This window comes from Salmo salar, chromosome ssa18 (genome assembly GCF_905237065.1).
Source record: "Salmo salar chromosome ssa18, Ssal_v3.1, whole genome shotgun sequence".
Lineage (NCBI taxonomy): Eukaryota > Metazoa > Chordata > Actinopteri > Salmoniformes > Salmonidae > Salmo > Salmo salar.
The window spans coordinates 63,680,677-63,695,654 of NC_059459.1; the positions used below are offsets into that span (position 1 = coordinate 63,680,677).

At 42.2% G+C, this 14,978-nt stretch overlaps 1 protein-coding gene across 2 annotated transcripts in view; it reads left to right on the forward strand.

Annotated features, from left to right (window-relative positions):
* Positions 1-1,438: 1,438 nt before the first annotated feature.
* LOC106577633 (insulin receptor substrate 1-B) overlaps positions 1,439-14,978 on the forward strand; it is a 64,916-nt gene continuing 51,376 nt past the window's right edge. Inside the window, exon 1 of one of the 2 annotated variants that reach the window (XM_014155926.2) lies at positions 1,439-2,120. In XM_014155926.2, coding sequence (XP_014011401.2) covers positions 1,772-2,120 — 349 coding nt within the window. In that variant the 5' untranslated portion in view covers positions 1,439-1,771. The remainder of the gene's footprint in view (positions 2,121-14,978) is intronic. The other variant, XM_014155927.2, reaches the window with a different exon arrangement.

Genomic DNA, 14,978 nt, shown 5'->3' on the forward strand with positions numbered 1-14,978 from the left:
CACAACAAGAGAGACAACACAACACTACATAAAGAGAGACATAAGACAACAACATAGCAAGGCAGCAACACATGACAACACAGCATGGTAGCAACACAACATGACAACAACATGGTAGCAAGACAACATGGTAGCAGCACAAAACATGGTACAAACATTATTGGGCAAAGACAACAGCACAAAGGGCAAGAAGGTAGAGACATATTGCATAATTCTAAATCTACAATGTAATAATGAAAATAAAGATTAATCGCCTGGCTGCTTGTTATAATGATTAACTATGTGTAATTAAAATAATACAATAAACAATCTTCATAAATAACACATTCACATGACTTTGACTGAATCATGTAATTATGCCTATAAACATAATGTAAAATGCTCCCGTTACAGTTCAATCGATCGCACCAACAGCTGTAAAAAGATTAAACGGAAAAGTTCAATCAAGCCAAAGGTGCTCCGAGTTTCCATCATCGGGATGCAATTTGAGGAGGGTTACATTTTTGTTGAGTCTTGAGTATTGCATTTCTTGTTATAAAATGTCCCAATCGTTTAACCGTGCAGCACATGATGTGATCTTCAAAATAACTTTGCAAATTCCACAATATTGGCTGAAGAACACATAGGCATAGACTTTCTTCTAAGAACCAAACGGGAATTAATTCGATTCCAGTTCGCACCTAAACTCAATGCTCTCTCTCTCTCTCTCTCTCTCTCTCTCTCTCTCTCTCTCTCTCTCTCTCTCTCAACTTCTCTCTCTCTCAACTTATCTCACATACGATGGACAAGTGTTGATTGACAGCTTTTCATAGTAGCTCCACGCCTAAACGAGGGGACAGGAGAGGAGGGGACAGCAGTTACAGCGAAGTAGTCCGTAAACTGCTGCAGCAACAGTACATGGATTAAAGCACTCTGCCTACTAGCTAAATAGTAGCGATGTGCATTCCGGGTCTTTTCCGTGAGCCGCATCATTTGGCTCCGTTCAGCTAAAAGAGTCGCATAATTTGCCTCCAAACGGATCTTCATTGAAAATGCTGGAAAATCAACCTAGAACCATGAACAAAATTGCAAATCTCTAATGCAAAGACAAAATAATAAGTTACCATTACCCTATGTGAGATCGTGATATGCACGTTCAACTACATTTTGACCTAGCCAAATTGTTAGATCGCCTGCAAAACATTTTTTTTTTAAATGCACGCCAAAATTAGAGTGGACCGGAATGACTTGCTCTCCCCACTATTTATTGTTTCTGCATTAAGAAATCCTCCATCTTCAGATAATGATTTTGTAACTGAGTTGCAGATAATCGTTTGAAACTCCAAAGCAGTAGTGATAGTAGTAGTATGCAAATCAGGGAGCCAAATGAACGGCTCTTTCACGAGATGCGATTTGGTTCCCAACGTCTGCCAAAAAGAGCCGTTCATTCGCGAACGACTCATCACTACTACATAGTAGTAGCAGGCGCTTTCGCGCAGTTGCCGAATGTGCTCGTCTGTGTGGTCGTGCAGAAAACTAAAGCAGAGACTGCTGAGTTGAAGAAGGTGGTTATTGCAACGAGAAAGGAAGGGAATATTTAGCGAATCTTCTAAAAGACTAAACTGGACCAGAGGACCTCTCTCCCTTGCATACATGTGTTAAAGGGAGGGAGGGAGGGGAACGGCACAGAATGATGTTTGAATTACCCTCTACAGTTAACTTGCGAGAGTATTTGTTCTGAGTTGAAAATATTTAAGTTTAGGTTCTAGAAAAACAAGATAACTCGAGCGCAATGGAGAACCAACCACCCGAGCCGCAAATCTACGAGGACGTTCGAAAGAGCGGCTATCTCCGCAAGCAGAAATCCATGCACCGGCGATACTTCGTGCTCCGGACGGCCTCGGAGAGGGGCCCGGCCCGGCTCGAATACTACGAGAGCGAGAAGAAATTCAGAGGAAAGACACCGGTCCCCAAGAAAGCCCTGGTGCTGGAGACGTGTTTCAACATCAATAAGCGGGCTGATGCGAAGAACAAGCACATGATAGTGCTGTACACTCGGGCGGAGAGCTTTGCCATCGCGGCAGAAAACGAGGCGGACCAGGACGAATGGTATCAGGCCATGGTGGAGCTGCAATGCAAAAGTAAGTAAGCATAGCAAGAAAACTACAACGAGCTCTGACTGCAACCCGACCTCTATATGGCTGCCTATCGTTATAACGAAGTGGCCATAGTATTACATCTGAACGTGGCAATGTAGCCCACTGCAGCAATTTGCTCAAATGCAGCTTATAAAAACGACACGTGCTCGTTTAATATACCACGGCTGTCATTGTTATTAGGCTATTTGTTATTAGGTTATTGTTATTAGGCATTTAAAAAAAAATATATATGGTTATTGTTATTAGGCTATTTTTAGGACATCCAGAAATGTGCATAACGGGAGTAACTTAACATTACTCGTCAGCAGCGAGGAACGTCCCACTGCTCACTACCAGCGATGTTTTAAACATGTCGGCACACGATTTTAGCGTAATAGTTTGAGGCATGCTCTTTGCATTTTAAAGAAAAGTGATGTCAAAATATATCCATACTACAGCGTGTGGTAGGTTACTGTACTTAATGTGTTTTGCTGCCTATGGACCATAATTTAAATATTATGTAAAATTACTGTGCATACTTTGCATAATAATTATATTTAGCTAAGGTCCCCCAGAAACTGCAAATCTTATGTTCCAAGTTGCCGTGTGTGCTTATCCTTGCCAACACCCAGAGAACGTTGTCTTACTTTTTCCCTCACACCCATACAGATAGTCTACTTGCTCCAAAAGTTCACATATGGACCAAAAGCTTGTGGTTTGTACAGGGAAAAACAAGTAGTTTCCTTAAAACGTTGCCTGTATCAAGAGTAGGTTATATTGGAGACAGTGTTCTACAGCCAGCCTTCCTCCTGCTTCTTCTTTTCCCGAGTCAACCCTGGCCATTGCGCAAACGCATCCCGATTTTTGTTATGAGCTTGATTCTCTGTTTACTTAGTATGTACGATAAAAGTATGAACATGTATGCACTCCCTACACTAAGTCGCCAGAGCGTCTTTATAATTACATTTTAGTAATTTAACACTGGGTGATTCGAGCCCTGAATGCTGATTGGCTGACAGCCGTGGTGTGTCAGACAGGTATGACAAAACATGTATTTTTACTGCTCTAGTTACACTTGTAACCAGTTTATAATAGCAATAAGGCACCAATGGGGTTTGTGGTATATGGCCAATATACCACGGCTAAGGGTTGTATGCAGGCACTCCACGTTGCTTCGTACATCAGAACAGCCCTTATGTGGTATATTGGCCATATACCACACCCCGTCGTTCCATATTGCTTAAATGTATGTTTTTATTGTTTGCTGACATGACAATATTTGCCAAGACAAGACATCGCAGTAGAGGATACATGCAAAACCAACAGCATGAACAAGTTTATACAAGATCCATATTGTTGGATGCCTGTGTAGTGTGCACGAGTATCGATAGGCATACTCATCTTCCATTCAGAGTTTTTTTGTATTATTTATTCATATTTGCAATTATGCACATGCAGTAACAAAAAGCATCGATTTTCAATGTATACACGCTTTCAAATCCCTCCTGATATCAGCAGTTGAGCAAACCTTTTGTGCAAACAAAACTATCAAGCCAGTGGCTGACTGTGGCTGCAATCACCAGTTTTTTTCTGCAGTCTCATCATGGGAAAGAAAGCTCATAGACCAGTGACTGGGGTGGGGAGGACACATGATGCAATTTTAGCAAACGAAGGTTTGGGTTCAAGGTACTTACAGCTGACCTGCTGGCCTACGTTATGTAAAAGAGCTGATTACAATGAGGGAAAAGTAGGTGCCGCCGCAACAAACGAGAGAGAAAAGCAGAAGCCTCTTACTGTGTTGAACATGTCCTAAACATTCTCCACAGGTAACAATGATCAAGAGGTTGACATAGAATTGGACCTCTTTTGACTTGTTTAACCTGTGCCTTAAAGTAACTGTCCAGTGTTTCTATGAAATATGGCCTATAATTACTTACAATATGAGTGAAATAGTTTTCCTTCCAAAATAATTGTCATTAAGTATGTTAAAAAAGCACCTTTTCTGTGTTGGAAGGGTGTGTGGGTACCCCAACAACAGAATGGTGTGGGCATATACCAGTCATTAAAATTATTCATGCGAGTAGGCCGTTGATTGGCCAGCTCATTCTACTCTAGAATGGTGATTGGCCAGCTCATCCCCACTCGGGAGTATGATATCCTACTCGATTAGAAAATAGCGAGCATTTTTTAAACGGTCTGTTGGAGATACAAGTTTGTGGTGGGGTTTTTGAAGTATTTTTCTTCCTCAAATGTATTCTTTGGCCAAAGATAGTAGCGCAGGACAACATTATTTAGATATAAGTCAACAACATTATTTGGGTATAAGTCATCAACATTATTTGGGTATAAGTCAACAACATTATTTGGGTATAAGTCAACAACATTATTTGGGTATACGTCAACAACATTATTTGGGTATACGTCAACAACATTATTTGGGTATAAGGCAACAACATTATTTGGGTATAAGTCAACAACATTATTTGGGTATAAGTCAACAACATTATTTGGGTATAAGTCAACAACATTATTTGGGTATAAGGCAACAACATTATTTGGGTATAAGGCAACAACATTATTTGGGTATACGTCAACAACATTATTTGGGTATAAGTCAACAACATTATTTGGGTATACGTCAACAACATTATTTGGGTATAAGGCAACAACATTATTTGGGTATACGTCAACAACATTATTTGGGTATAAGTCAACAACATTATTTGGGTATAAGGTAACAACATTATTTGGGTATAAGGTAACAACATTATTTGGGTATAAGGCAACAACATTATTTGGGTATAAGTCAACAACATTATTTGGGTATACGTCAACAACATTATTTGGGTATAAGGTAACAACATTATTTGGGTATAAGGTAACAACATTATTTGGGTATAAGGCAACAACATTATTTGGGTATAAGTCAACAACATTATTTGGGTATAAGGCAACAACATTATTTGGGTATAAGTCAACAACATTATTTGGGTATAAGGCAACAACATTATTTGGGTATAAGTCAACAACATTATTTGGGTATAAGTCAACAACATTATTTGGGTATAAGTCAACAACATTATTTGGGTATAAGTCAACAACATTATTTGGGTATAAGGCAACAACATTATTTGGGTATAAGGCAACAACATTATTTGGGTATAAGGCAACAACATTATTTGGGTATAAGTCAACAACATTATTTGGGTATAAGTCAACAACATTATTTGGGTATAAGGCAACAACATTATTTGGGTATACGTCAACAACATTATTTGGATGAGTTAACAGAATATGAACTTTTAAAATTAGATTTTCACTGGACAGTTACTTTAACTAATGTCTTAGGCCTATGACCTGTGCAAAGGGGTCCAGGCTGTCTCGGGTTTTAGTTGGCCCTATGTACAGATCTAGGATCAGTTTTCCCTACTCCAGTCCTAACTGTAACCAATTGGGCAGAAAAAACAGCAACAATATGTTATGCATATGTTTACATTTTAGTAATTTAGCAGACGCTCTTATCCAGAGCAATTAGGGTTACATGCCTTGCTCAAGGGCACACCGGCAGATTTTTCACCTAGTCAGCTCAGGGATTCGAACCAGCAACCTTTCAGTTACTGGCCAACACTCTTAAACGCTAAGCTACCTGCTGTGCATATGTTATATGCAATAGGTTACATACAGTGCCTTCAGAATGTATTCATCCCTTGGACTTTTTCCACATTTTGTTGTGATAGATCCTGAATTTTAAAGGGATTACTTTTAGATTTTTCGTCACTGGCCTACACACATCACCCCGTAATGTTAAAGTGGAATTATGATTTTAGAATGTTTTACAAATTAATAAAAAATGAAAAGCTGAAATGTCTTGAGTCAGTAAGTATTCAATCCCTTTGTTATGGCAAGCCTAAATACATTCACGAGTAAAAATGTGCCGAACAAGTCACATAATAAGTTGCATGTACTCACTCTGTGTACAATAATAGTGTTTAACATGAAAAAAACGACCTCATCTCTGTGCCCCACATACGGTGCATTCAGAAAGTATTCAGACCCCTTGACGTTTTCCACATTTTGTTACATTACAGCCTTAGTCTAAAATGGATTAAATTGTTTTTTCCCCCTCATCAATCTACACACAATACCCTATAATGACAAAGCAAAAACAGGTTTCAAACGGAAATATCACATTTACATAAGTATTCAGACCCTTTACTCAGTACTTTGTTGAAGCGCCTTTGGCAGCGATTACAGCCTTGAGACTTCTTGGGTATGACGTTACAAGCTTGGCACACCTGTATTTGGGGAGTTTCACCCATTCTTCTCTGCAGATCCTCTCAAACTCTGTCAGGTTGGATGGGGAGCGTCTCAGCTCCGCTATTTTTAGGTCTCTCCAGAGATGTTCAAACGGGGCTCTGCCTGGGCCACTCAAGGACATTCAGAGGCTTGTCCCGAAGCCACTTCTGCGTTGTCTTGGCTGTGTGCTTAGAGTCGCTGTCTTGTTGGAAGGTGAACATTCGCCCCAGTTTGTGGTCCTGAGTGCTCTGGAGCAGGTTTTCATTAAGGATCTCTCTGTACTTTACGCCGTTCATCTTTCTCTCGATTCTGACTAGTTTCCCAGTTCCTGCCGCTGACCAACATCCCCACAGCATAATGCTACCACCACCATGCTTCACTAGGGATGGTGCCAGATTTCCTCCAGATGTGACGCTTGGCATTCAGGCCAAAGTGTTCAATCTTGGTTTCATCAGACCAGAGAATCTTGTTTCTCATGGTCTGAGAGTCTTTTAGGTGCCTTTTGGTGAACTCCAAGCAGACTGTCATGTGCCTTTTACTGAGGAGTGGCTTCTGTCTGCCCACTCTACCATAAAGACCTGATTGGTGGAGTGCTGCAGAGATGGTTCTCCTTCTGGAAGGTTCTTCCATCTCCACAGAGGAACTCTAGAGCTCTGTCAGAGTGACTATCGGGTCACTATCGGGTCACCTCCATGACCAAGGCCTTTCAGGGCCCTTCAATGCTGCAAAACATTTTTGGAATTATTCCCCAGATCTGTGCCTTGAAACAATCCTGTCTCGGAAATCTACGGACAATTAGTTTGACCTCATGGCTTGATTTTTTTCTCTGACATGCATTGTCAACTGTGTGACCTTATATAGACAGGTGAATGCCTTTAAAAATCATGTCCAATTAATTGAATTTACCACATGTTGACTCCAATCAAGTTGTAGAAACATCTCAGGGATGATCAATGGAAACAGGATGCACCGAAGCAAAAGTTCGAGTCTCATAGCAAAGGGTCTGAGTACTTACAGTTGAAGTCGGAAATGTACATACACCTTAGCCAAATACATTTAAACTCAGTTTTTCACAATTCCTGACATTTAATCCAAGTAAAAATTCCCTGTTTTAGGTCAGTTAGGGTCACCACTTTATTTTAAGAATGTGAAATGTCAGAATAATAGTAGAGTGATTTATTTCAGCATTTATTTCTTTCATCACATTCCCAGTGGGTCATACGTTTACATACACTCAATTGGTATTTGGTAGCATTGCCTTTAAATTGTTTATCTCGGGTCAAACGTGTCGGGTAGCCTTCCACAAGCTTCCCACAATAAGTTGGGTGAATTTTGGCCCATTCCTCCTGACACAGCTGGTGTAACTGAGTCAGGTTTGTAGGCCTCCTTGCTCACATATGCTTTTTCAGTTCTGCCCACAAATTTCTATAAGATTGAGGTCAGGGCTTTGTGATGGCCACTCCAATACCTTGACTTTGTTGTCCTTAAGCCATTTTGTCACAACTTTGGAAGTATGCTTGGGGTCATTGTCCATTTGGAAGACCCAAGCTTTAACTTCCTGACTGATGTCTTGAGATGTTGCTTCAATATATCCACATAATTTTCCTGCCTCATGATGCCATCTATTTTGTGAAGTGCACCAGTCCCTCCTGCAGCAAAGCACCCCCACAACATGATGCTGCCACCCCCGTGCTTCACGGTTGGGGATGGTGTTCTTCGGCTTGCAAGCCTTCCCCTTTTTCCTCCAACCATAATGTTGGTCATTATGGCCAAACAATTGTATTTTTGTTTCATCAGACCAGAGGACATTTCTCCAAAAAGGACGATCTTTGTCCCCATATGCAGTTGCAAACCGTAGTCTGTCTTTTATATGGTAGTTTTGGAGCAGTGGCTTCATCCTTGCTGAGTGGCCTTTCAGGTTATGTCAGTATAGGACTCGTTTTACTGTGGATATAGATACTTTTGTACCTGTTTCCTCCAGCATCTTCACAAGGTCCTTTGCTGTTGTTCTGGGATTGATTTGCACTTTTCGCACCAAGGTACGTTCATCTCTAGGAGACAGAACGCGTCTCCTTCCTGAGCGGTATGACGGCTGCGTGGTCCCATGGTGTTTATCTTGCGTACTATTGTTTGTGCAGATGAACGTGGTACCTTCAGGCGTTTGGAAATTGCTCCCAAGGATGAACCAGACTTGTGGTGGTCTACAATTTTTTCTGAGGTCTTGGCTGATTTCGTTTGATTTTCCCATGATGTCAAGCAAAGAGGCACTGAGTTTGAAGGCCTTGAAATACATCCACAGGTAAACCTCCAATTGACTCAAATTATGTCAATTAGCCTATCATAAGCTTCTAAAGCCATGACATCATTTTCTGGAATTTTCCAAGCTGTTTAAAGGCACAGTCAACTTAGTGTATGTAAACTTCTGACCCACTGGAATTGTGATACAGTGAATTATAAGTGAAATAATCTGTCTGTAAACAATTGTTGGAAAAATGACTTGTGTCATGCACAAAGTAGATGTCCTAACCGACTTGCCAAAACTATAGTTTGTTAACAAGAAATTTGTGGAGTGGTTGAAAAACGAGTTTTAATGACTCCAACCTAAGTGTATGTAAACTTCCGACTTCCACTGTATATAAATAAAGTATTTAGGTTTTTTAGGTTTAATACATTTACAAACATTTCTATAAACCTGTTTTTGCTTTGTCGTTGTGTAGATTGATGAGGAAAACAATACATTTAATCAATTTTAAAATAAGGCTGTAACGTAACAACATGTGGAAAAAATCAAAGGGTCTGAATACTTTCCAAATGCACTGTACAATTACCTGTAAGGTCAGTCAATCAAGCAGTGAATTTCAAACACAGATTCAATCACAAAGACCAGGGAGGTTTTCCAATGCCTCGCAAAGAAGGGCACCTATTGGTAGATGGGTAAAAAAAAGCAGACATTGAATATCCCTATGATCATGATGAAGTTATTAATTACACTTTGGATGGTGTAACAATACACCCAGTCACTAGAAAGAAACAGGCGTCCTTCCTAATTCAGTTGCTGGAGAGGAAGGAAACCTCTCAGGGATTTCACCATGAGGCCAATTTTGACATAAAAACAGTTAGAGAGTTTAATGGCTGTGATAGGAGAGAACTGAGGATGGATCAACAAAGTTGTAGTTACTCCACAATACTAACCTAATTGACAGAGTGAATAGGAAGCCTGTACAGAATAAAAAATATAGTAAAACATGCATCCTGTTTGTAACAAGGCACTAAAGTAATACTGCAAAAAATGTGGCAAAACAATTAACATGTTGTCCTGAATACAAATTGTATGTTTGGGGCAAATCCAATACAACACATTACTGAGTATCACTCTCCATATGTTCAAGCATAGTGGTGGCTGCATAATGTTATGGGTGTGCTTGTAATCGTTAAGTACTGGGAAGTTTTTTCTGGATAAAAAGGACACGGAATGGAGCTAAGCACAGGCAAAATGTTAGAGGAAAACCTGGTTCAGTCTGCTTTCCACCAGACACTGGGAGATTAAGTCACCTTTCACCAGGACAATAACCTAAAACACAAGGCCAAATCTTAGCTGGAGTTGTTGACTCAAGAGGTTGAATACTTATCAAGTCAAGATATATTCATGTTCGAATTTTTTTCTTCCACTTGACATCACAGAGTATTTCGTGTAGATCGTTGACAAAAAAATTAATAAAAAATGTATCCCACTTTGTAACAGAAGAAAATGTGTAAAAAGTCAAGGGGTGTGAATACTTTCTGAGGGCCCTGTAGGCCTCACTGATCCTGGATCTATGTCTACAGTTTTCCCCCCACACACAGCACTACGCATGGGAGAAACAGAAGGAAACGGCAACAGCGGAGCACCCTCAGAGACCCCAGAGTGGGTATGGGATGTGGTCGCCAGATTAGGGAGACCGGGAGCAGGGAGGGAGAAGAGAGGGAGGAGAGGGGGTGTTTCTCACTCTCTCTAGTTGTCAGCCAATAAACAATCGGCTGAGCAAACCAAATAAACGACCCTGTCAACTCTTCGTCTGGTCAAACATTTTGACATCTGTCTTTTGGCATGTCTTGTGTCAATTGTGTCACTGAATTCTCTGTTATTGAATGACAGCTTAACTCAACATTGCTCAGAATGCTGTCACCCTCTCCTCCCGTTTGTTTAGTGTTGTGTTATAAGCGTAAATCTATTTTCTCTGACTGGTCTGAAGTTTAGACATTTCTCAGTCAACCCCAGCTCCAGCCAGCTACATCAATCTACACCCATACGGCTCGTATTGCATATAGGGTCTAGCTCATGTGGTTTCAACATTTTCCATCTCTTTCATGCAGACGTTTGACAAAATAATTTTTGAGGTGAATGAGGCCAACTTGTGTGCGCACCCACTCACACACAACCCTTGGCATTCCAACCCATATAGAGTAAAACGGTATGTTATACAGTGCTTGGAAGAGTCGACAACAAGCTCCACCCATTTTAAGTGATGCCATTGGGAAAATGGGCGGAGTCTCTGTGTCAGTGACCATCTAGTCTTCAGGGTTTCCGTCCAGTAAGCTGAAAGTGTATGGGGGTAACGTGAACCCCCACTTGTACAATTGGGAGAGTAGAAGGATTCACACCCACCCAGCTACCTTTTCAGTCGAGCAAGTACTGTGCCGCTGCCGCCTTCAAGCCATGTCAGTCTCCTTGATCCTATTGGTGTGGAGCAGTGCTTTGACATGCTATGGCTTGAACTGAGGTTTTGAGCCAAAGCTGACACATTGAGAGCTACAGTATTACGTCACAGTGCTACATTATTATTGGCAATGTATGTGGGAACAGGGGCTACAAAGGAGAGAAATGCATTCTCTCTCTCTCTCCACACACACACACACACACACACACACACACACACACACACACACACACACAGATGGCATATGTTTTACTGTCCTTGTGGGGACTTAAAATTAACCCCTAACCTTAACCCATAACCCTAATTGTAACCCTAACCCTTACCCATAAGCTTAAAATATCCTTTGTCCCACGAGGGAGAATTTTCTTTGTTTAACTATCCTTGTGGGGACTTTGGGGGATTTCCTGTACCCATGAGGAGCCCCCCCAAACAGACAGCACAGCAGTTAGTCTGTGCACCCGTAGCCCACTTTCAATAACTGCCCCAGTCTCAGACTCTATCCGTGCTGCGTTCTGGGAAACTCACCTGGAGCAACCTGGGACTGCCTTCATCAGGCAATCTCCCTCCCTCCGCTAACCCGTAACATTCACAAATACAGTCCAGCTGCCATGCAGAGACCGAGAGAGATATTGAGATCTTTATTTGTTCAGCTGGTTCCAAGGAGGCCATATGGCCAGTAAATACAGTATCAAGCTGTAAGAGAAGCTTATTTACCAAACTATTTATATTCACTGGAGTGTATCAAGGCTGAAGTAGGGTATTAGAAGTATGGGGCATCATTGTTTGCCAGGCAAATAAAGTCCTCTGGCTCACAAGCCACCTCAAGAACGGTTGTTGGACCTAGTAAACAACGAAGCAGTGTAAACTGGAGATGAGATACACAGCACTGTTATGCCAGGCAGGGGCACTGTGCACAGCCTCGCTAAAACACACACACCACACACACACACACACACACACACACACACACACACACACACTAGGAGGTAAACCGCTCATTAAACTATAGTGTCAAACACAACCAGCAAGCCACAACCCAGAACAAAGGCCCTTCCAGGTCTGTCTCGATGATAAACAGCTACTAAGCTCTGATCTACAGTGAGTTGTCCCTTTTGGCCTCACATAAACCACAGATATATTCACTGGTGTATGATCCACTAACCCCATATTAGCTCTGATCTACAGTCAGTGTTCCCGTTTCACTTCATATAACAGACATGACTGTTATCTGATACTCTGACTCTATATCAGTGCAAGCCAAGACACCACTTCACCCATGTGGATACACTTGTCTCAAGGCATGGCTGTAGTGTAGTATTTATACCCAGCCCTTGTCAGTCAGTCTCCCAGTCATCCAGTTAGGCGGTATGATCTGGATCCCACCGGTGGCCGCCTCGGCCGGGGAGACGATTAAACGTTAAACCCAGTTAAACTGCTGCTCATCTCCCTAATTAGACCGTAATTGTTGTCTCCGAGTCGGCCCGACTCAGCGCTGCCTAATGGGGACAACAGGACGGTGGGTGTGAACCGGAGCTAGCTTAGCCTAGAGCTATTTTGGCCGCTAAGACCCATGGGCTGTGTCCCAAATGGCACCCTATTCCCTATATAGTGCACTACGTTTGACCAGAGCCCTGGTCAAAAGTAATGCACTACGTAGGAAATAGGGCGCCATTTGGGATGCCGCCTGAGTAAGCACTGTGAGCAAGCACTGTGAGCTGGACCCTCCCTCCTCCTTCTCAGGTTAGCCACAGGGCCACGGGGTCATTTCCTATGCAGAAAATTGTTTACACCCATTAACACCCTGTAATTTCATTCAACATGTTGGGCTAGCCCGTGTTTTGCTGGGCGAGTAGATCCCCTGTTGCGCAATAGACCCATGTTCACTCTCAACAGTCAGCTACTGTAAAAGGTCAGTCCGAAGGCTCGGCTCGACATTCAGGCTTGAGAGTGATCAATTTAAATCCCCTATATGCGCTTCATATGCATGTTATATGTGCAACAAGCACGATTTATCCCAAGGATAGTCGGTAAGTGGCCCATAATTTGATTGACATGAAGGAAAGGCTGAGAGAGGAACACAATCGATCACGTCGGTGAGTGTCCATATGGCGCGATGCAGCTGTGAGCAGAGGACGTTTATGCATGTATAGAAACCGTTTTATGGAGATATTGATCTGCTGGTTGATAGTACATGATAATGGCTAAGCACCAGCTCACCGCACTGTGGTGCAGGACCGGGTCAATGGGTTCATCTCAGTGGTGAATGAATTTGACTTCTGCAGCTGCGCTGACATGAAGAAAACTGGACAGGTTCCAGTATATTCCATTGGTAGGCCTCTTCTGCTATATCACTTTGGCTTATCTTGTACTTTTGGCTGAGTGATGAAGAATAGGAGACGAGAATAGACAGCCTCTTCTGGTATGCACCTGGTGTGTCCTCCTCCTGCGCAGTCTTCATCCGTCAGTGGTTCTGTGACCACACAAAAGCCTTGACGTGGCGCTCTTTAATGATGGCTGCCAGGTTGACGAGGTTGTTGTGAAGACCAACCAGCACGCTCGCTAACCTTCACGCTCACTTTCATGTGGTGCTTTAGCGATGACAAATCTGGATGCCTCGCTGATAATTGTGTGTGTGTGTCTTCATAACACATACCATATGTGCGAACTGAGCCTTAGGGAGGTGGTGGTGTTGTGTACGTGTTGTGTTTCTTCCTCCGGGGGCCAGGAGAGAGGGGGATGTATAATGAGGGAGTGGGAACGAGAGAGAGTGAGGGAAGGAGAGGTGGGGGAGTAGAGGAGACAGACTGGTACAGTCGGCAGTAAGGGAGATCCTTTTTTGGGGGGGACCCACGGTTTTATTGACACACAGACACACACACACCCACCCACACTGTACACAGCTGTCCTGTGTCTCTCCACACTGGTAACTCAGGGTGATGGCGAGAGATGAGGGGGAGAGATAGCCGAGCAGGCGAGATGGGAAATAAAGGGACTTCAAGCCTCGGATGTCCAGCTCGTTGGCTTCTTTGGTGACGTATTTGAGAGCGTTGTGGCATGCTAGGGCACTGGGGTCAGCAGCATGAAACAAGGCCACGTGGGAAAAGGATCTTTCCATCTCAGCTCTAGCTTTCAGTGATTTACTGAGTGCATTAGCGAAACTAAGAGAGATAACGTTTTTACGCCTAGCACTCACAGATATCGATCCCTTCCATGAATCTGATGAGATTGGAATGAAATCCACAAAAAGCGAAGGGGGGGGGCACTGCCTTACTTCATAAAATGATCATATGTACAGTAGGCTACTTCACACCAAAAAAATTGGTTCTAAATGTAACCTAAAGAGACTTTTTGGTCAAATGGAAGTTGAGAAACTATACCCTCAACTTCACTACAGCGCCTCACTAATAAAATAGACTATACATTATGCAACACTACTGAATCCTACCATACTTCACACATGCAGGCTATCTGACAACTGAGGGCTACTCCAAGGAACCATGTCCATACTGAACCTACATGGCAGAGTTGAGGGCATTTCCATGGAAAAGGATCCATGAGCACCAACATGTGAAGTTTATAGGAGCATATCAAGTTGGGGTCAAATGAAATCTAAGCGTCTATCTTTTTTAGAAACTGGAATAAGCAAAGGCTTTGATTTCTTGTCAAACAGGTGGTGAACGGGTCTTAGAAAACATCCAGCCGAAAAAGTCTTAAAAGGTATTAGAATTACATCGAAACACAATAATGTAAAACTAAAAGACTTCTGGCAACTAATATCAACACTTGTATTTAGTTTAGGATATATATTTTTTCCTTCTGTAAGTTTAAAGGGACACTTCAGGATTTTGTAAATTAAGCCCTTTATCTA